The sequence below is a fragment of the Tenrec ecaudatus genome, chromosome 15, assembly GCF_050624435.1.
Source record: "Tenrec ecaudatus isolate mTenEca1 chromosome 15, mTenEca1.hap1, whole genome shotgun sequence".
Classification (NCBI taxonomy): domain Eukaryota; kingdom Metazoa; phylum Chordata; class Mammalia; order Afrosoricida; family Tenrecidae; genus Tenrec; species Tenrec ecaudatus.
This window is the reverse complement of record NC_134544.1, coordinates 14,213,550-14,234,582: the sequence shown is the minus strand read 5'-3', so window position 1 is coordinate 14,234,582 and position 21,033 is coordinate 14,213,550. Positions and strand designations below refer to the sequence as shown.

The following is a 21,033-nucleotide window of genomic DNA, read 5'->3' as shown; positions in this document are numbered from 1 at the left end:
CTTGATGTTGACAATGAGATTCATTCAAATGAAAACACCCTGTGGGGTCCCCAAGGGAACATAGATATCTGCTGCCGCTCGCTCGTGAAGACCTACGCTCAAGCCCCGGGTCAGTTCAGAGGGAAGTGCCCAGGACAGTGGGCTTCTGAGAAGCTGCCTGCTCTGATACCTAAGAGGTGCTGGACAGACACCCGCCCCCCTGCATATGTTTAAGTTGACATCTAATGCTTAAAAGTTTTTTCAATTGAAATCATTACCCAAATGTCTAATGCACAGGAAATGGGATGAGAAAAATGATTATCCTCAACTGATGACATGGCTTCCTTTTGTCTGATATAATTTCAGGTCCTTCTTGCTGTGACAGGAGGCCTGGTGTTGTACTGGTTACACGGGACTTTGAAACTCCCAGGCGTTCCTTGGGAGGAAGAGGGGCTGTCTACGCTGGTGAAGGGATAGTCTCAGAAATGTACAGGGCAGTTCTCCCTTGTCCGAGAGGGCTGCTCTGAGTCTGCATCAACTGGATGGCAGTGAGTTTGTGTTCCTGCTGGGATTGTGATCCCTGATCAAATTCCTGAAGATTGAATGGATTAAAGAACGCCTGAAAAGTGAGGAGTCCTCACCCAGCCATCTAAATACACATAGCCACTCCTTTGTGGTGGGGCTACTTCTGGTACATACACACAGATAACACAGACACAGGCACACACACACATAAACACAGATGCACATGCACAAAGATACACACACAGACCCGTCCACAGACATACACAGAACACACATGCACACACAGAAAGAAACACAGATACAGGAACACACACAGACACACATGCACAAAGACACACACACAGACGCACACACACAGACCCGTCCACAGACATACACAGAACACACATGCACACACAGAAACACAGACACAGGAACACACACAGACACACATAAAAAAAGACATACACACAGATGCATATACACAGACTCATCCACAGACATACACAGAACACACATGCACACACAGATAACACAGACACAGGCACACAGACACATGAGCCCCTGTTTCTTCTAAGAGAGAATCTTTGATTTGGCTTGCTGGGCAGCTTCTTCCTTGGAAACCACTTTGGATTGAGATTTTTTTTTCTATTTTTAAAAATCATTTTATTGGGAACTCATAAAGTTCTTATCATAATCCATACATCCATCGTGCCAAGCACATTTGTACATATGTTGCCATCATGTTTTTGTCTGTGTGAAGCACATTTGTACATATATTGCCGTCATCATTCTCAAACACTTGCTTTCTACTTGAGCCCTTGGTATCAGCTCCTAATTTTTCCCCTCCCTCCCTGCCCCTCTTCCCTAATGAACCCTTGATAATTTATAAATTAATATTAGTTTGTCATGTATTACACTGTCCTATGTCTCCCTTCACCCATTTTTATTGTCTGTCCACCAGGGCGGGGGTTATATGTAGATCCTTGTAATAGGTTCCCTCTTTCTATCCCACCTTCCCTCCACCCTCCTGGTATTGTCGCTCTCACCACTGGTCCTGAAGGGATCATCTGTCTTGGATTCCCTTTGTTTCTGGTTCCTACCTGTACCGGTGTACATCCTCTGGTCTAGCCCGATTTGTAAGGTAGAACTGGGATCATGATAGTGGGGGAGAGGAAGAATTTAAGAACTAGAGGAAAGTTGTATGTTTCATTGTTGCTACACTGCACCCTGATGAGCTTGTTTCCTCCCTGAGACCCTTCTGTAAGGGGATGTCCAGTTGCCTGCAGATGGGTTTTGGGTCCCCACTCCGCACTCCCCCTCATTCACAATGATATGATTTTTTGTTCTTTGATGTCTGATACCTGATCCCATGGACACCTCATGATCACACAGGCTGGTGTGCTTTTTCTATGTGGGCTTTGTCACTTTTCTGCTAGATGACCACTTGTTTACCTTCGAGCCCTTAAGACCCTAGACGTTATATCTTTTGATAGCCAGGCACCATCACCATATTTGCTTATGCACCCATTTGTCTTCAGAGATTGTGTGGGGAAGGTGAGCATCATGGAATTCCAGTTTAACAGAACAAAGTATTCTTGCATTCAGGGAGTACGTGAGTGGAGGCCCACTGTCCATCTGTTACCTTAATAGTAAACCTATAAATATATGCACATAGATCTATTTCCCCATCATTTATAAATATATTTACATATGTACATGCCTGTATTTAGACCTCTATAAATGCCCTTTGCCTTGGATTGAGATATTGACAAATGGTTACAAGTTTGCCTGAGAAGTCACTTTAACAATGAACACACTAACCTTCTGCAGGACTTTTTAAAGGTGTTCAATGGAAGCTAAAGATCCTAAGGACTCAGTTACTCAGGACTAACTACAGGAGGACTACCAGGACCAGTGCTTGTTGTCACACTGGGGAATCTCACATTGTTCCTGTGCCTGCCTCAGTGTGTACATAACTCCATTCCACTTTTTATCCTAATAGGAGTCTCTACTACACCTGAAAAGTTTTTGATTACCCTCTTGTATGTTCTCTACTTCAAAAATCTATGCATTTAAACAAGTGTGTGTGTGTGTGTGTGGGGGGGGCATAAGCTTTCATAACTTGCTTCTGGATTGATTTCTTATTATTATTATCCAATGCACAGATAATACATTTGATAATATGCAGAAGATTTGTCTTGTATGGAAGTGCATCTTTAGATGAGATGAAGGGGCTGGTTTATCTCTCCTCACACCCTCTCCTCAACCAGGAAGCACATTATCCACAGATAGAAATGATATATTACTGGAAAGAATTTGGGTTCACCTTCTATGTCATTCCTAATTTTTTATTTTAAGGGGTGCAAGCACTGAGGATCGCACACATACACAATAACATAGGAGGGAAAGGAATTTTGCTATAACAACTTCTGAGATATATATATATGTATATATATTTAATCAGGAAGTTCCGTTTTTATTTGGTGGGTACAAGTGAAGCAGCGCAGGGCTACCAAGGCCTTTGTGAATGCAGGGCCCGCCACTTATCTAAAGGGGGTGGGCACAGTTAGGGATGTATTCGACTCCACAGCCATCAGGGTGAGACACTTCTCAGCCACCATATTCTCAAACTCGTTGGCATTAAACTTGGTGAAGCCCCATTTCTTGGAGATGTGGATCTTCTGGTGCCCAGGGAACTTGAACGTGGCCCTGGATAAGGCCTCAATCACATGCTCCTTGTTTTGAAGCTTGGTGCAGATGGACATGATAACCTTGCCAATGTGGACTCTAGTCACCGTGCCTTGAGGTTTCCCCAAAGCACCTCACATCCCAGTTTGGAGCCTGGGGGAGCAGAAATTAGCCAGGCCAGAGGCATCGAAAAGCAGCGAAAGGCTGTCTCCAAGGTCCCTTAGGGCAGCCTCTACACACCAATAGGCTGCAAACACTACCGAGGAGGCTTGCTGTTTGCAGCCACTGCACACCGGCCCCCACCAGGAGGAGGATGGTCGGCGTAATTAGCTGCAGACTGAGTTATATTTTTTAAAGCATGTTAAAGAAATAAAGGTTGATCAGGAGGCTTGATTGGGTCCTCTTTCCATTTTGTTGGAAGCAAAAAAATTGTAGAGCCAGTCGACACAGCCATTAGAGTCAAGTACTCGGATGTATCAAAGCATCCCTGTCACCCCCTGGGGCCTGAGGGCAAGTTTGGATGTCCATAAGCAAAGTGGGTGAGTAAACCGGTGTTCTAGAATGAAGACATTTTTGTTTGTAGCATTTGCTGATCTCTGTTGTGCAAACATTTCCACCATGGCCACTTTTAAATGACCAACTTGACTTTCCTCAATGCAGAGCTGGAAAGAGATTTGTATAATTGGCTCTCATGATGGTCCGAGTTGGTTTCAGCAGTCTGCTGCAACACCCACAACAAGATTCACAAGTGAAGTATAACAAGATGATTGTGAAAACGGAGGTGGGGGAGTGGAACGCTGATCTGACCTCAGGAAGGGTTCTCAGGGAGATAAGGTTGTGAAAAGTACCCATTGGCAGTGAGGGGACTGGTGTGTTTTACAGCGCTTTGGAGGGGAAAAGATGGAGCTTTCTACTCCTACAGAGTTAGTCTTAGAAACTCACAAGGGTGGATGGTTTCCCGTCCTAGAAGATTGCCCGGAGTCAGAACTGACTCAATGGTAGGTTGTTTTGTGTTTGTTTTTTCAATCCAAATAATGTGCTGAACCATGTCAATGGCCCTCCAGAATTGAAAAACAGGAGTCCCCGCCCCCTTATCAATGTAATCTGTAAGAGTTTAAAGGAGGAGAGTTGAGGGCTGATGCGTAGGGTCTGAGGACCTAAACATATGAAGCGCCTTGCTACTTGAGACTCCAAAGCAAGCGGCTTCTTTGGTTATCTTGAAATCACGGTAACTTAAAAATGTAATTCCAGTTTTTTTCTCAGCTTTTCCTAAAATCCTTCACCTTGTGCAATCCAGGGGCGGGAACTCCAAGCCCTGGGCGGAGTACATATCCCCCAGCCCAGTGGTTCTCTGCAGATGGGGAACTCCTGCTCCAGCCTGGTCACCTGAAAGCCCCCAGGGCTTCACTAGGGTGGGACTGCTGCTGAGTCAGCCCAAGAAGGCTTTCAAAGGTTTTGTTTCTTGACCATCAAGGGCAGGGTAAAGTCCTGGGGGCCCATGTGGACTGTCACAGGGCAGAACCAATAGCACGCACGCTCCTCTATTTGTCTTCACACTATTGGCTGGGCAGACAAGGAACATTGAGTGGGTGTGTGTGTGGGTGTGACGTTTTTCCAACCCAAGAACAGTACCACTATAGTGAATGGTGGCCAGAAAGAAATCACCTTCATTGTCTAAAATCATTTCGTTTGTAGTTGCTTGGATGTCTAGTGTTACAAGGTAACGAGCCCTGAGGGGCAGAGTGGTTAAATCACTCAGCCGCTAACCCAACAGGTCATGGTTTCAATCCCCTGGATGCTCCACTGACAGTGTTGGTCACCCTCTGGAGAGTTCCAGTCTGTCCCAGAGGTCACCGAATCAGAATAGACTCCACAGTAACGGGGGAGTCTGAGGCTAATCGAAAACACCGAAATCCGTTGCTGTTGATTCTGACAGGCTGGAACTTCCCCCTAGGGTTTTCCTAGCTGGGAAACATTACAGCCAGTCTGCCAGGCCTTTCTTCCTCAGAGCCACCGCAGGGTGGAACTGTCGTCCTTTATTTAGGCTGGCAGTCAGGTAAGTGTTAGCCACTTTTGCCACAGGGAACTAGTATCCTTGAGAAGTATTGACCTTAGAAATAGCCCAGAGAACACAGAAGCAGAGAAGCCTAGCTAACAGAAGTTTTCAGTCCGAAACACTTTTAATTCACTTGTTTAAAACACAAACAATCCCAGTGGGCCCAAACAAAAGCAAAGCTTGATTGCTCTGAAGACTTAAGGGGGCATTGCATCAGCACAGCCACTAAGGCTTCTAATTGGCTCTCCTTCAAACACTGCCCAGGATGGGGGGCAACTTAATGAAACCGAGTAGCTGGGAAGCCAGCCCACCACAGATCCCCCAACAGGGCTAGGCGTGCGGCTTTAGAAACAATGCGACAGGACTTTTTGATTGAGCGGATTCTCCCACCTTCCACCCAGAGGACGTGTGGAACCTGGCACATTGAATCATCTCACACAGGACTGCCATGCTCATTAAGAGGCTGCCCGTCTCTTGACTGTGAGCCTTTCTGGGGAGTGGCGTTGCCAATCTGTTGTTTTTATTTGTGGAGTCATTGCTGTGCTGTCCTTGGGACCAAAAGCCACCTTGTCATCGAGAGGATGGTGACGACAGTGATTTTCCTGGGCCGTCCATTCACACCCCATCTGGTCTCTCTGTGCCCAGTGAGATGCATGCTTCACGGCTGTCCAAGTCCATGCCGGGAGCAGACCTGGAACAGAATGATTCTCTGGGTAAGGCTAAGGGACATGTGTCAACATGTACCTAATTCAGCTTCGCATTACCCTATTTTTTATCACTGCCCATAATAAATACTTAGAAACAGATGTCCTCACCATCCGGGAGGTTGTTGTTCATCTCCCGCTGGTTAAAATAGCAAGCGCCATTGTTAAATACCTATCGGGTAAACCTGGGGTGGACATTCATGCCGCTGGTGGCAGAAGCTGCACAAGAACTTTGGGCCCCTGGCTCTGCAGCACTGAGCTGGGCCGTGCTGTGCAGATGTCTCTAGAAGCTACCCCACAAAGGCTTCCCATTGGGCACTCGGAGTTCTTCATTGATGCATCATGGAGACACAGGGGTAGCCCCGCTTGCTTCCATTGCATGCCCCAGTGCAGGCGCCCCAGAAACCCATGCTCTCGGACCCCATCTTAGGATTGCTTGGTTTAAAAATCCTTCCTCCCTCTCATCTCCACGACACATGTCCTTTGTCCTGCAATATATATTCTTTTAGATCCCTAAAAGTTCCAAATGGATTAACAGTAGAGATCTGATTGGAACCTACATGTATCTGACCATGTAGAATCGTATTTCTTTAAAAAGTGTGTAACCACATTTGTCTGGGCAGCAAAAGACCCCACAGACTAAGATCAGAATAGAATTTCAGCCGCCTCCTTAATTTCCCCAGCATGGCGGAAGTTTCAAGCCCTTCCTGTGTTTTCTCCGATAGAGGTGGTGTACATTACTCACCATAAGTGATAAGAAAGCGTCAACACAGCCGCAGCCTCAGCAAGCTGATTGAAATGAGAACTGAGGTTCAAATTCATAAATGGCCCATGTTAGCAGAAGTCGACTTACAAGCATAGGCGCTCTGCCATTCTGTTGTGCCACTAGATGCTTGACGTCAAGGTTGAACGGGTGTTGTTGGGTTCCTAGTGGCTCACACTAATCCCTGATTATCATCACATCTCTTAATTCACAGTCGCTTCCTTATTTCTTGCACTGGACCGGGGTTGGGCCTTTAAATGGCAAACAGTAGACATCCGCTAATGAAAAGCACCTAGCGATGGACTGCTAACCCAAGGGTCTGAAAGGCCCCAGGCCTCTCCAGGGGAGAATGCGGAGCCTGTTGGCTCCCTTAGAGATCCTTGGAAAACCTCTGGGAGGTCACATTGAGTCGGAATGGCCCAGCAGGTTTCTGTTCATGAAGCCAAAGTCTCATCTCAAGGGAAGGCCACTTACTATGGACATGCTTTCAGAGGGAGCTGTCCCTGGAGAAAGGACAACTTGCCCGGTGAGGCAGAAAGCCCTCAGTGAGACAGTGACACAGTGGCTGCAACAATGGGCTCAAACCTAAGCAGTGTGCCGGTGGTGCAGGACCAGCATCAAGGCACCGAATGCCAACATCTGACTGTGCAGAACTCCGTGGGCGGGCCAGAGAGAGGGGGGTGTGCTGCCGGAACTACTTGAAGGGCCTTCTTCATTCTAAACGTGACTTTCCTCCAACGTTCAAGCCTACACGGGTTTGCAGGCCGTCAAATCCTCTGCAGTGTCCTTCCCTGGGGACCGTGTCTCTCTGACTGCTTGGTCTTTCTTTGAGAGTGCTCACGCAGTGAGGTCTAGAGAGCTTCAAGACCTTGAATGCTCTTTTCCCCTGCCCCCTGCTAAGTTCTTTGTCAGAGCCTTTGACTCCAATTTAGAAAGCGCTGATGTCCGATTGCACCCCGGCCCTCGCCAGCACACTCGGCCTGTGTGATACAGAGGAGTGAATACTCAGGGGTGAATCCCTTCTGGATATGAAGCGGGTAGAAATGTTTCTCTGCTGTCAGGCCACACTGCGATTGAGACACGAAACAAAAAATAAAGGAAGAGGGGAAATGACTAGTTGAGGCTTTTATATATACATTCATTGCTTCTAACATTTTTTTTAACAAGAAAAATGTAACATCAGCTACTCTTATTAGAGTGAGGGAAGCCACAATACTGTACAGTTCTGGGGACAGGTAGCCCCGCACATTAATGGTTAAAACCAGTTATCAAATCCCCACAGCAAAAGGAAACTAGTCAGAAATTCACCACCATGACCTTTGCTTTATATATATAGATATATAGCTATACATCTTTTGAATACTCTGCGAATCCCAGCTTAAACAACAACAACAGTAACAACAGACAAACGGACTTTATATTAAACACGTCCTCTGCGCTTCGTGGTTACTTCGAAAGCAGCTTGAAGACACCTCCCCGTCTGGCGCGCTGCACGCTGAGCTGACCCACTGGAACGATCTTGGCAGGATGGCAGCACAGGGTGGGATATTCCAGGTGTCTCACTTTTGACAATGTAAACCTTTCAGAAAATAACGTTTTGCTAGAAAAATTAGGATCATTCAAAGGTCTGATCATCCTGTTCCCTGAGGCCTGCCAGGAGGTCTGACTTTATACCACGGGGTTCCTGCTCTCTCCCTGGGGAACGTGAAGGGCCCTTGCATTTCAGGAAGGAGCCGAAGGAGGGCCACAGAGAAGGGCCATGGGGCAGGAGGGACGTGGGGCTCTCGATGGGGAGTTAGGTTTTAGCAGGCCAGCGAAAGCAACGGACTGTCTTAAAGTCAAACCAGTCATAGCCAGATTTTAACCCTCTGATCACTTTCCACCTGGATTTTCAACTCATGAATGTCAAGCGTTTAACCAAACCTGTCTGGGATCCTCAAAAAAAGCTGGGTTACATTCAGAATTGCCCAGGAATGGACGAGGGGTCCTTCAAGAAACAGGGTCAAAGGGACAACAGCTGCCCGCCTCAAGCTAAACCACTGGGCTGGCATGCAAGTGCAGGACGGATCGGCTCGGTTGAAACAAGGCTCCTCGTGGGCCAAAAGATGCTCCTGGGTTTCTCAGTTTGTGGACCGAGACTCAGGGCGCCCCACCTTCCCGGAAATGCTTTTGACGACTTAAGACCCAAATCTCAAATGATCATTTCTGCTCACAAATAGTGTGGCGGCCGTTAACTAAATACAATTAAGAAAAATGATGAGATGTATGTAATTTTTAAGCAGCTTTTGAAATATCAACCACAGCATTAAACACTGAACATAGTACATTCCCAGGTGAACACAGGTAAAGGGATACAATGCAATAATGCCGCAAACTTAGTTCATGTATGTCTCAAGGCTGACGCTAAACTTAAAAAAAATAGCTTCTAGTACATTAACTGGAGATTTCTTTTGACTTCGTTTGCTACTTCTCTGCAATTTTCCACCATTTTTTAAAATTGTCTCAAGATGTACAGATAAATCCCCAAATTCCACACCTGGTGGCCCCCCTTTTTTGTTATTTTTTGTAGGTTTTCAAATAAAACCAAAAGACAATGATAAGATAATGCTTTACATTGTAAGTCCATAGACACGCCAATCCTTAACACCACATGTCAACGCTTCCTTCAGAATTTATGACCTTCTCCCAAACCAGTTAAAGCCTTTCTGGAAACTGTGTTCGTTCGGGCCCATAGGCCACGTCTGTCCCCAGCATGCCTGACACCATCTCTCTTCCACTAGTTCCATTGGCAGCCTCTGCTGACCCCTCCGGAAAAGGAGCCATGACTCAGTTTCCCTCCACCACGATCCACTGCTCTGAGACAACTTCCCAGGTTGTTCCTTCAGAGTGTATCTTCAGAGGTCCTGTGGTATCCAGGTTCTGGTTCTGTGAGAAAACGGGCCCAACCTGAGAGCCAGCCCCGAGGCCAGCAGGCCCAGGCAGAGTCCAGCTATTGCTATATCTCCACGGTGGCGTTCTGAACTCCATCACCTCGGTGACTCTGGGAAGCCACATGGTCTGTGTGTAAAAGCCCGCCGTGAGGCCTGTGAGCGCCCAGGTTCCCTTCTGGGCCAAGGCCCTCTCCGGGTAGGCGGCCAGATGGGCCTGCGGCTCACTCTGGGAAAAGCAGGCACTTGTGGCAGCCTGATGCTTCTGGAAACTCTTGCCTTCCTGGTGCTGAAGAAGTCACCGATGCCCCCGCTTTCTGGCAGGCCAAAGGGTCCTGCTTTGTCCTCAGGCGGAGCCTGCATCCGGAGGGGCAGGTCCAAGCTACAGGGATATACACATACACACCAGGGTTTAAGGTACTGGATGATACTGTATAAATTGCTAAAATGCTTCTCGGCACAATTGGTAGCTTAAAAAAATACTTTCCTAAGGTTTAAGGGCATTGAGTTTTCTCCCCCACCGCTGACTGTTGGCGTGGAAATCTCAGTGGAGTCCGGTTTTTCCCTTCCGACCGGCTTTGTACCTTGTGAATCCTACACGCAGCGAAGAGGGGCCTTCCATGCCAGCATCCGCCCTCGGTGGCCAACGTCCCAGCCGGTGGAGAGGCTCACTCCTTTCCTCCCAGCCCCGAGCAGCCACCCTCTGGGTCCCCGGGTGACAGGTCCAGCCCTCTGCCAGTCAGTTTCTCAAAAGGAGACTAAGTGCAGCCGGAAGCCGGAAGTGGGGCTTGGCAAGATGGGAGGTCTGATGAGACTGTCTTAAATAAATAAATCTTTGTATTACCATGTAAAAAATAAATGATATTTCCCTTTGGCAGTAAGTAGCTGATTCGACGTTGAGTGTGAAAGTCATTCCTGTGTGTGTGTGATTGCTGTTTGTTTGTTTGTTTAATGTTCGTTTTGAGAGACTAGACCACGGCTGCGTTTCTTGGTACCTCACTGATGACGTAAACAGTTGCCACTGCTTTAGCGAACCTTTCGAAGAACTGTTTGTGGCAGGCTGGGTGACTTCACTTGTGCCCCAGGTAGGCCCCCAGGGTGATACAAGCTCCAACCAGAACAAGGCTGAGCAGGGTCTTCAAGGACAGCCAGGAGAGATCGAACAGCGGCCGCATGCCGGGGCTATACAGTTCCACAAAGGCGTCCTGGGGAGGGGGAGGGAGGGGAGAGAAATATGGTTAGAGACAGAACACACAATGCCTGGGTCTCACGGTCACCACCATCAGAAGGGCAGAGGAAAGGTAGCCGCTCTTGCTGGGGCAGGTTCAGGACCCACCACCATTCATTTAAAGAACAGAGGTGGTGGAATCCTTAAGGCAGTGGTTCTCAACCTGCCTCATGCCAAGATCCTTTCATACCTCATGTGGTGGTGACCCCCATTCCCCGCCCGCAACCATAAAATGATTCTCATTGCGGCTTCATCACCGCCATTTTGCTACTGTTATGAATTGGGCGACCCCCGTGAAAGGGTCGTTCGACCCCCAGAGGGGTTGCGACCCACGGGTTGAGAACCGGTGGCTTCATGGATCCAGAGCTTTGGAGGGGAGAAGGTTTTGGAAGTAGAGAATTGGTGATGGTTACGCACGCAACATCGCGAATGGAATTGGTGCCACAAGGTTGGCAGTTTGAAACCACCAGTGGCTCTGAGGGAGAAAGATGAGGCTTTCTACTCTTATAAAGAGTTCTAGTCTTAGAAACCCACAGAAGCAGTTCTACCCTGTCCTATAGGGTTGCTAGGAGGCTGCGTCTGCTCAATAGCAGTGAGTGTGGTTTGGTTTGGTTTGGTTTGGGTTTGCTGGCAGTGATTACTGCCAGGAGCCCTCAGGGTTAAACACTGGCTACCAACTTAAACGTCACCAATCCAAACCCACCAGCTGCTTCTCAGTCCTGATGATCGACTTCCATAAGGATTTAGTGCCTTGCGAACCCCATGAGGCGGTGCTACTCTGCCCACTAGGATCACACTGAGTTGAACTTGGCTTTAAGGCAATGGGTTTTTGGTTTGGAGTGGCAGCTAAGGGACCAGGTTTCATCTCTCTATCAAGGGCTCAGGAGGAAGCAGGGTAGCCTTAGGAGCGTGGGGCAAGTCTGCGTCTTACAAACTGCACAACTCTGGGGGCCAGGCAGGCAACATTCCCAGCAGCCCTCACTACTTGATGCTTGGGGTCCCTGAGTCCCTTCAGCTGCCTGGGGTGCTCTCTATAGCTACGTTGGAAGAGAACCTTGACTCTCAGCCAAGTGCTCCTGGACATGGGGTCACCCCAGAGAAGTGGGGGCAAGAAGGGACAGGTTCTGTTGGCATGCCTCCCAGTTAGCCTGGTGTCCAGCACTGGAGAGGGTCCGGGCACTGCCTCCCCACACACCCCTTTCTCTCCTGAGCTGGTAGAATTTCCTCCCGTGGCTTCCACCCACCTGCTGCGTATACCTCTAACTGACCTACTGGGCCATCCCTGGTGTGCAACATAAAGTATCCTTCCCAGAGCTGGATTAGGTAAGGTAGCCTCCAGTGACCGAGCAAGGGGCACCGTGGTCTTGAACAGGCGCTGCAACTTGTGGGCGATGGTCTGTGTGAAATTCCCGCCTGGCAACTTATTAGCTGGTGACCTTGAACAAATTACCCCACCCTGAATGCCTTTTACTTCATCCATAAAATTGGTTGTTTGGCAAGATGAAAGTCAAACACATCCATCAGTGTGGTTCGGAATCTGAAACAGAGGAATCTGAAACAAAGGAAGAGGGTGCTCCCTCTTCCAGTGCTCTCAGGAAACCCACCCGCCCCCGCCTAGAGGTCCCAGTGAGCCTGATATGCTACAGAGGCAATTGCCCAACTCCTTCCGAAGAGGCAGCTTTCGGTTCTGAAAGGCAACAAAGATTCCTATGGAAACTGTGCATTAAGGTGTACACATTACGTGTCCTAGTTCAAGACGGGAAATAATACCAGAGGTCCTGCCACTCAATAATCCACCCGTCCCTCAGTTCCTAGGCTGGGGATGCTGCCCTTGGCATGCCTAACCCACAGGCACCTCCCTGAGGCACCTTGAAGAGGAGGCTGCGTCTGGTCCCTCTAGGCTTTGCTCATGGGCGATCCCAAAGCGCACCCTGTGGCTTGTGGACGGGACATCTTCCAAGTCCCCTCTCTGGGAGATACGACCGGCTTTGTCAAACATCCTGGTGAGGGTGATGTGTCAAGGCTCTCTGAGCAGTCTGTCACTGTTTGTTTAAGTTTAAAGGCCGTTTTAAATAAACACGTGCTCTTTGTACATATTCAAACAAAGAGGGGAAAGAAAACCTGGGACATGAGCACATGATTCCAACGAACTCCCAGGCTGTTCTCTCTAGCTCTCAGTCCCGGGGTGGAGCGGCTCCCTCACTCTGCTGCTAACCCCAAGGTCAGCAGTTCAAACCCACCAGTTACTCCAAGAGGGAACGATGAGGTGTTTTGTTCTTATGAAGAAAGATGTGCAGCCTCAGAAACCGCGAGGGGCGATCCTGCTCTGTCCTCTCTGCCAGGCTCAGAAATGGACGAGGGCCCCTCGCTGCTTTTCCCAGCAGACGGAGTCTGAGCCCTGGCTGGGGGTTTCCACAGAGCTTCTCTACAAACCTCCAGGTTCACAGGCCGCAGCTGGTGCCTGTGCCACCAGAGCGGGCACAGGAGTAGAGAATGGCCAAGACCCTGGCCTGCCGCCTGGTTGCAGGAGGTGTGGGCTGACACAGACCAGCGTCAAGACTTCCTACCAGGCATGTCATCCAAGTGTCCTCATCCCTTCTACACCACGACCAGTATGTGACAACTCTCGCCCCCTTCCATCAGCCAGCCTTTTTCTCTCTCTCTCTCTCTCTTTCACACACACACACACACACACACACACACACACACACACACACACACACACACACACACACCTCTTGGGCTTTTGTCCATCCTCCAGCATTTGTCTTTTTCCACTTCAGGACCCTTTAAGATGCTCCATGTTAACCTGATTCCAGATCAACTGAGATTTAAAAACAGATGGCGTGTATGGGCAAACACTGAAGAAAATGCCAATTCCTTCAAGCACTGGAGAGGTAGAGGGAAAGGGGGGAGGGGCTCCAGGCCATCCTCACACACCAGGTGTAACAAAGTCCTGAATGAAACACATATTAGCAAAATCCTACCATTTACATCCCTGCAGGGGTATACTATTCAGCCACGAAAAACTATAGTCTGTGTGGTGGTTAAATAATTCCATGTCAAACTGAAGAGAGATAAAAGTATAGGGTGGTATTCAACTTGTCTATCGGGTCACAGACTGATGGTCCCTCCTTGTGGGCGCGGCCTTCTCCTAAGGAGGGCTCTGGGAACCTCCCCTTCTCTGTCTTCACCTGTCAGAACACTGTGATGCTTCCTCCACTGTTGATCTGCAAGACTTTGCAACCAACAAATGGCTTGAGTCTGAAGAAGGACTGGGCTGGGCTGTTTTCTCGACACATAATTACTTCTTGATAGAAAGCTTTTCCTTACACGTTGGAGAGTGTCACTGGCTTTGTTTTGCTAGTCAACCTGGCCTGCATCTATTGGCAAGAGAAGAGGTTAAGGTGTTCCTGATGAAGTACTGCGTGAAGTATGAAGCAGATGAAAAAATGGTAAGCAAAACGTGATTCCATATTTGCAAAAGGCCAGCACACGCATATGTGTGTGTGTGTATTGTGTGTGTGTGTGTGTGTGTGTGTGTGTGTATTCAGAAGAGAAGGAGTCAAGGGAATGCCTCCAGCTGTCAGCCCCGATGACCTTGGGCGACAAGAGTCAGGGGAGGAACTGGCCTGGACAGGTTTTTCTTTTTGTTTTGGGTTAGCTGTCTTTTCTCATGTGCTTACAAGAATTGTGTATTAATATTTACTACACAAAAGTTAAAATATTATGTATAAGATACTAACACCTGCCCAGTGTTGACTGAATCTGGTGGGGAGGGGGGGAATCTGACACTGTAATTTGACTGACAAAACTCTTGGGAGCAGTCCACACTGAAGGGGAGGGGCTCCTAGGTAGTAGGCAGCCCAGTACATGGCTCCAAGGAAATGGACTCCTCCCGGACCCCAGCCCCAAAGAGTCCTGAGCAGTTCTGCACTCAGAGGCCTGGGCCTCGGGGCTCATGGGTGATCTTGAGCAGTGGACAGCACAGGAACACTTAATATGGCTTAGCAGCGAATAAGCTGCCTTGCTACAATCCACAGCCTTGGAGCTGACTGGGGACGCAGTATTTACACGATGAGGGGAGGCATGGTGGCAGGGATAGCCATTCTGCCTGAAAAGCTCTTACGCTCCAGAGAGGTACTGCCTCTCTGCGTGGATTCACTCGGAATGAAATGGGGGCTGCCGTCTTGAAACCGGCATGCATCCGTAAAGAGAAATTGAAGAGGAAGAAAGTGTGGTACCAACAAGAAACCAAGTGGTCCTATCCAGCACCTTTGATCGTTCCTGGCTTGTTTTTCATGGCTTTATAATTTTGTCTCCATGGGCATCTTCCCCCTGAAGTTTTGGGAGGGAAAAGACAAAGGCAAGGGCAGGCCCATAGGCACACAGCCATGGGAGGTGGGAGGTGGGAGGTGGGAGGGACGTCGGGGTCAGTTGAGATTTCAGGGATGGGGCAATGGCGTCTAATAAAGGCACTGTCTGACTGGGGAAGCAAACACAGCGAGATCGGCTCAGGAGATGACCTGCAGGTGGTACCAGTAAGTACAAACACACGGTATGTGTATGCTGAGTTTTATGTCTCCGGTCTCCTGCCCTCTATTGATCTATTGATCTCCCTGTGCCCTCCCCCAGTCTCCCTCACCTGGCTTCTTCCCTTCCAGACTGTCTGTGTACCAACTTTGCCTCCAACCCACAGAGCCCTGCTGGGGCTCCCAAGTGCTCTGGATAAAATCGCCCAACAGTGCAGGCGGGCACTGCTCTGAATGGACAGTCTCCGGCTCAGGGCGCTCTTAGATCACTTCGCAGCCCTTCATCCTCGGCCAGATCTCTTCTCTGTGCCTTGTAGTGACCGTTCCCACCTGCCCCCACTTCTCTCGAGCGGCCTGTTCACCTTTTCCCAGATGACCCTCCTTTCTTCTTAAAGAAAATGGGGTCTAGGGGGCTAGCTTGCCCACCTGTTAACAACGTTCCGACCTGCTCTTCTTCACGCTGCACCTCTATGCCACTATTTCCCCATCCCTTCTGGAATCTTCCTCCATCTTAGTCTTCGCTCTACATCCCCCTCCTTCCGTCCTCTTTTTCCTTGGCCTGGAGACATTCCGATTTCCTCAAAATGCTGGCTGTGGTGCTGTGTGCCACCCTACCCCTCCTCCTCCTCCTCTCTCTTTCTCTCTCTCTCTCTCTCACTTCCAGGCAAACCTCGAGCAAGCGCAGGCAGCTCGCTTCTCACTCACATCTCACCCACTTGCTTTGGCAGTTTCCTCGGAAACCACCCCCACAAAGGCCACTAGTGCCCTCCAGGTTGTTAGCTTTGGTTTTAAGGGTACCTCTTACTGGAAGCTGGGGTGCGACCCCCATGAAAACCACGGGGGTCTTTCTGCTCTCTCTGGGGTCTCCTGAGGCTTTACCGACTAGGAAATGACATCCAACTTGCGTGGGTCATTACACATAGATAACATTGTACATCATGGGAATCCCATAACTCTACATGGTCCTCATGTAGAACCTGCACCCAGAAGCATCATTCACACAGTACAGGGGAATACTGAGCAGTTGAAAATCAGGAAGGTGTGTGTTCAGCATATAGCCTTTCACCATACGTCTTCAGTGTATATGCTCAGAGAACAAGCCCAGAGGCTGGACAGCAATGCAGCGTCAGGATTGGAGGAAGGCTTGTTGAACACCTGTGGGGTGCAGGTGAGACAACCTTGCTTGCTGAAAGTAAAGTGAGCTTGAAGCGCTCACTGGGGAAGATGAGAAACTAAATAAAGCCTTCAGCATGGATCACGGCTCAACATCAAGAACGCGGCCCACAGGACCAAAAAGCAACAGCACAGTATATGGAGAAATGGAGACGGTGTCAGGATTTCATTTCCCTTGGATCCACCATCGATGTCCATGCAGGCAGTAATCAAGAAAGTACATAACAGATTGCATTGGCCCAATCTGCTGCAAAACAAGACACCATTTTAAAGTGTTGAAAAAAAAAAAAGCCAAGATGCCACATTGAGGACCAAGAAGTGATTGATCCCCACCCTGGTATTTTCAAGCGCCTCACGGCTGGGTAGGAATAAGGAAGACCCTGGAAGAACTGATGCATTATGACTGTGGGGTGGGTGGAGAAGACGGAATAGAATACTGGCTTCCAGGAGCAAGACCAAGTCTGTCTTGGAGAAAGTACAGCCAGAATGCTCCTTAGAAGTGAGGTCTTACACACTAGGGACGTGCTGCTTGATAGTGTCACTGAACAAGGGGCTGCCCCTCAACAAGGGGGGGAGGGTGTGACGCAGTGGCTGTAACAATTAAGGACAGTGAGGATGAGCAGGAGCCGGCACTCAGGATGAGAACAGCAGGCTTCTGTTGAGACGCTCGCCTCTCTCCTTGGCGAACCCCTTCCTGCTCACGGTCTTAATTAAAAACCAACCCCTTCTCTGAACACCAGGTTTCTACGGCCAACTGCTTTCTAAAACGGACAATGCCTTCCTCCCAAACTAAAGCTAGTACTGTCCCTCACCCCTCAGACTGGCCCCTCTTCCTGCATTCATGAAGCCCCTCAGTCAAGCACACCTAAAACCCAAGGTTCTCCTAGACGGTCCCCTCCCACTCAGTCAGGGTTCCCCAGGGAAGACCCTGAGAAAAAGACTAGAATGCATGTCACTTACGTGGGAGCTGAGCCCAGGGACTATTCGCCGGGTAGTGAGGAATAGAGGCAGAAAAGAAGCACAGTCAAGTGTGACCTCATCAAGCAACTGGGCAGTAGCTCCTGTAGGTGAGGTTCAGGTGGAAGTGAAGCCTAGGAGCCTCAAGGCATCCTACCCAGGGGCTCAGGGGCTGGGGTCTCCAGATGGCAACCCCCATCACTTGAGGGGGTTCTGCACACAGCAGAGTGGGCTAGGGGGCAGGGATGGGCCACCCTGGAAGCTGGTGCTCAAGCTGGAAGGGCAAGGGGACACAGGTCCTTCTGCCTCATGGCCTTTACCACTTAGACTGCTCTGTCCCATCACCCCCTCTCCCCAGGATCACTGCTGTGATTTCCCCTGGAATCCCCACCTCCAGTGCCAGCCTGGCCCTCTGGCCTTCTCCCCACCTGCAGCCAGAGCAAGTGGTGTTCAGCCCGTGACTACTTCCTCGCTGGAGTCCGGGTTCTCTGATGTGGCTCCAGGCTCCCAAGGCTCTGGACTAGCGCCTGCGTCTGGGGGAGCCATTCTCCTGCCAGCAGCTGACCCTCCAGGGGAGTCTGGGCAGTCATTTTCTCCCCAGCACTTTCTCCAAGGCTCCCAGGTTGAACAAGTGCCCTGGAGTGCTATGTTTCAGAGGCCATGGCCATTGGAGTTGGTGTCTCCTCACACTCTGAGCACCTGGGGGAGCAGGGCCCTGGAGCATGGGGGTAGCAGTGACAGTGGAGGTAGTGGTCACATGTTAGGCATTCAAGCGTTATGGAATAGAAATCCATCAATTTCTTTCTTTCTCTCTCTCTCTCTCTCTCTTACTGTAGATTCCCCTAACTTCATAGATGTATTTTTTTAGGGATAAGTGTTCTGAAGCCAAATAAATGACTGGATTAAACAATCTTCAATGTTTCTGTTCATATGTATGTGTGTGCATGTATATATATCTATCTCGGCAGTGTCTAGCTTCTCTCAAGAGGGCTGCTATCCAGGCAGCCACAGAGCACCACGCTGGCATCAGCCTCTAGCCACCCTGGTCAGCATGGGCACCGTGCTGCTTGTCACATCGCCTGGCCCATAATGCATGCTGAATGCCCAGCCGGGCAGCATGTTCCTAACTCACCTGTCTACTTTCTACAGGGAAGATGCCTGCCGTGCTGCCAGGGTGTCTGTCAGGCACAGCCTGTGACACCTGCCGTCCACAGACACAGGGTGGGCCTGCGGGGTGGGAGCAGGAAAGGCTGCACGGGATGGGGACCCCATCAGGCACAGGCTGCTTTGAGACATCCCTGCAAACAGAAGGATCCGGCTGAGTCCCCGGCCCCGGCCACGGTCCCCCTGAGCAGAGCAGGCAGACGGCTCCCAAGACTAGCTCAGACGGAGCAGCTCCAGGAAGCTCAGGGCCTCCTCAGTAGGCCACTCAGAGGGAAGTGAGACCTCTCTCTACCGGAAAAAAAGCAGCTGGGGGGAAGTGACTCCCTTTCCCCTGGTCCCTGGCCTGGCCGGATTTCCTCTGCAGCACATTGTGCTGAATGAGGCCTGAGGCTCTGCCAGTCAGTTGCATGCATCTGTCTGTTCTGGACTCTTCCTCCTTCACCCTCCCTTTCCTCCCAAATACTGATGGGGGGGGGGGAGAGGAAGAACATCCCCGGGGGGCGGGGGGGGGGGTGAAGGACACACAGCTGTCTGGCCTGCAGGTGGTGTGGGCAGACTGACTGGACCCTGTCCGGTGGTGATGGTGGCAGTGGTTGACCGTGAGCCACTCTAGACACAAGGTTCGTTGAATAATAGGCCAGCCACCCACCGACGAAAGCTAATCTAAGTGTCATTTGGATGTAAGACGAAACCGGCTAGAAAAATGGCAGGGGATGAAAACCTGAACAAAACCAAAACAAAGCTTCCCTGCCCACTGCTTTTGGTCCAGGGAAGTCTGGGTATATTTTGTTATGCAAATTTAGCTGAGCATGCAAATAAGCCTGGGGCCCCTGGAGGTGGGGGGACAGTAAAATGAGAAGTGGGGGGGGGGGTGCTCCTTCCATGCTGAGCTAGGCTACATCTGCAGCATCTGAAGTGAATGTGGGGTCTTGATCAAAAGATGCCTTGTGGGGGGTTTTCCCACAGGAGGAGAGGAGGCTGGGGCAGAGAGCTGTCAACCCCCAGGTGGGATCTGAAGGGTTCTGTTTGATCTCTAGAGGGCCTGAGGCCAGAGGCGCAGTCTGGAGAAAGGTCCTGGTCCGGAGACCCAGTTCTCACCCTCTGCATTCCCAAACCAAACTCACTGCCGTTGTGTCCAGACTGACTGATGGCAACCCTACAGGGCGGGGAAGAACTGCCCCTGTGGGTTTCTGAGAATATAATCTGTACAGGAGCAAAAAGCCTCGTCTTTCCCCCTCGAAGCGGCTAGCCCTTTTGAAATACTGACCTTGTGGTTAGCAGCCCAACCCGTAACCGCCCTGCATTAGGTAAACAAATGTTGTGGGGAGTGGCTGGGGGTACTTCCGTGGCTTTGGTCCCTCCAGCTAGGAGCTGCTCCCTGGTCCAGTGCTTCCCCAGCCCCACGTGGGAATGGTGAGACACACATTCGCAGAAACACGTGTTAAAGAAAGGCAGGGTACTCAGGCTGTTTGCTGCCTCCAGCTGGTGTCATTCACATGTTGGTCCGTCCTGATTCACGGCGACCTCTAGTATGGCAGTTGTAAGCCATGGCTTCCCAGGCTCTGACCTTCTGGGAACACAGTGCCAGCCTTTCTTCGGAGGCACCTCTGGGTGCGAGCCTTTTGGTTAGGGCACAAGGACGGAACTGTCTATGCCATCTGGGATACCCTAGCCGTTACCCCGCCCCCACTGCCATCGAGTCAATTCCGACTCTGGGTGACCCTGTCGTGGGTTGCTGAGACGATCGATCTTCTCAGAAGCAGTCAGACAGCCTCATCTCTGTGCGGAGGAGCGATGGATGGGTTTGAACTGCTGACAGTGCCTCCAGGGCTCCTCCCTCTGAAATCTCATCGTCAGCTCCCTTATTCGCCCAGGAGTCCAACGACTTTGGGTTAAGAGTGAAGGAGCCTGCCAGCTCCACGCGCTGAGGATCCTGCCCTGCTAACGTGGCTGCATGGTATCTGGGCAAAGCCACAGCGCTGTGATGGGCAGGAGACCGCTCTCCCTGCGTGGGAAGCCCTCTGCATGGACCCTGAAGCTCTGTGGTGGAAGGGGACGGCTGTCCCTACCCACCCACAGGTGTCCTAAGAGGAAGGTGTCTTCCTCGGGATCAACAAAACTGTACCTGTTGGTCACTGATTGGCCTCTGCCGAGAGTCCTGGGTGGGGATAGCGCCCTGGCAACCAACTCCTCTCTCTACCACTGCAAGAGTTAATTCATGAAAATGCTAGAAATGGGAAATGAAAGCAATGCTGGCGAAGCTCTGCAGCTCAGTCGAGTGGCTGTCATTGGGGCGCTGCTCCCTGGGCGGGAGGGGGGCATCCCTTCACTGATTGAATGTGGAGGGTCAGAGCC

The 21,033-nt window shown here is 50.2% G+C and overlaps 1 protein-coding gene and 1 non-coding gene across 2 annotated transcripts in view; both read right to left on the bottom strand.

Moving 5' to 3' along the window:
• Positions 1–2,917: 2,917 nt before the first annotated feature.
• Positions 2,918–21,033, bottom strand: part of BCL2 (BCL2 apoptosis regulator) — a 213,160-nt gene continuing 195,044 nt past the window's right edge. Inside the window, exon 2 of the mRNA XM_075532513.1 lies at positions 2,918–10,829. Within this exon, the coding sequence (XP_075388628.1) occupies positions 10,695–10,829 (135 nt within the window). The 3' untranslated portion in view covers positions 2,918–10,694. The remainder of the gene's footprint in view (positions 10,830–21,033) is intronic.
• On the bottom strand, positions 3,377–3,510 carry LOC142428379 (small nucleolar RNA SNORA70). The gene has a single exon (XR_012780293.1). It is a non-coding gene; the product is annotated as a small nucleolar RNA SNORA70 (small nucleolar RNA).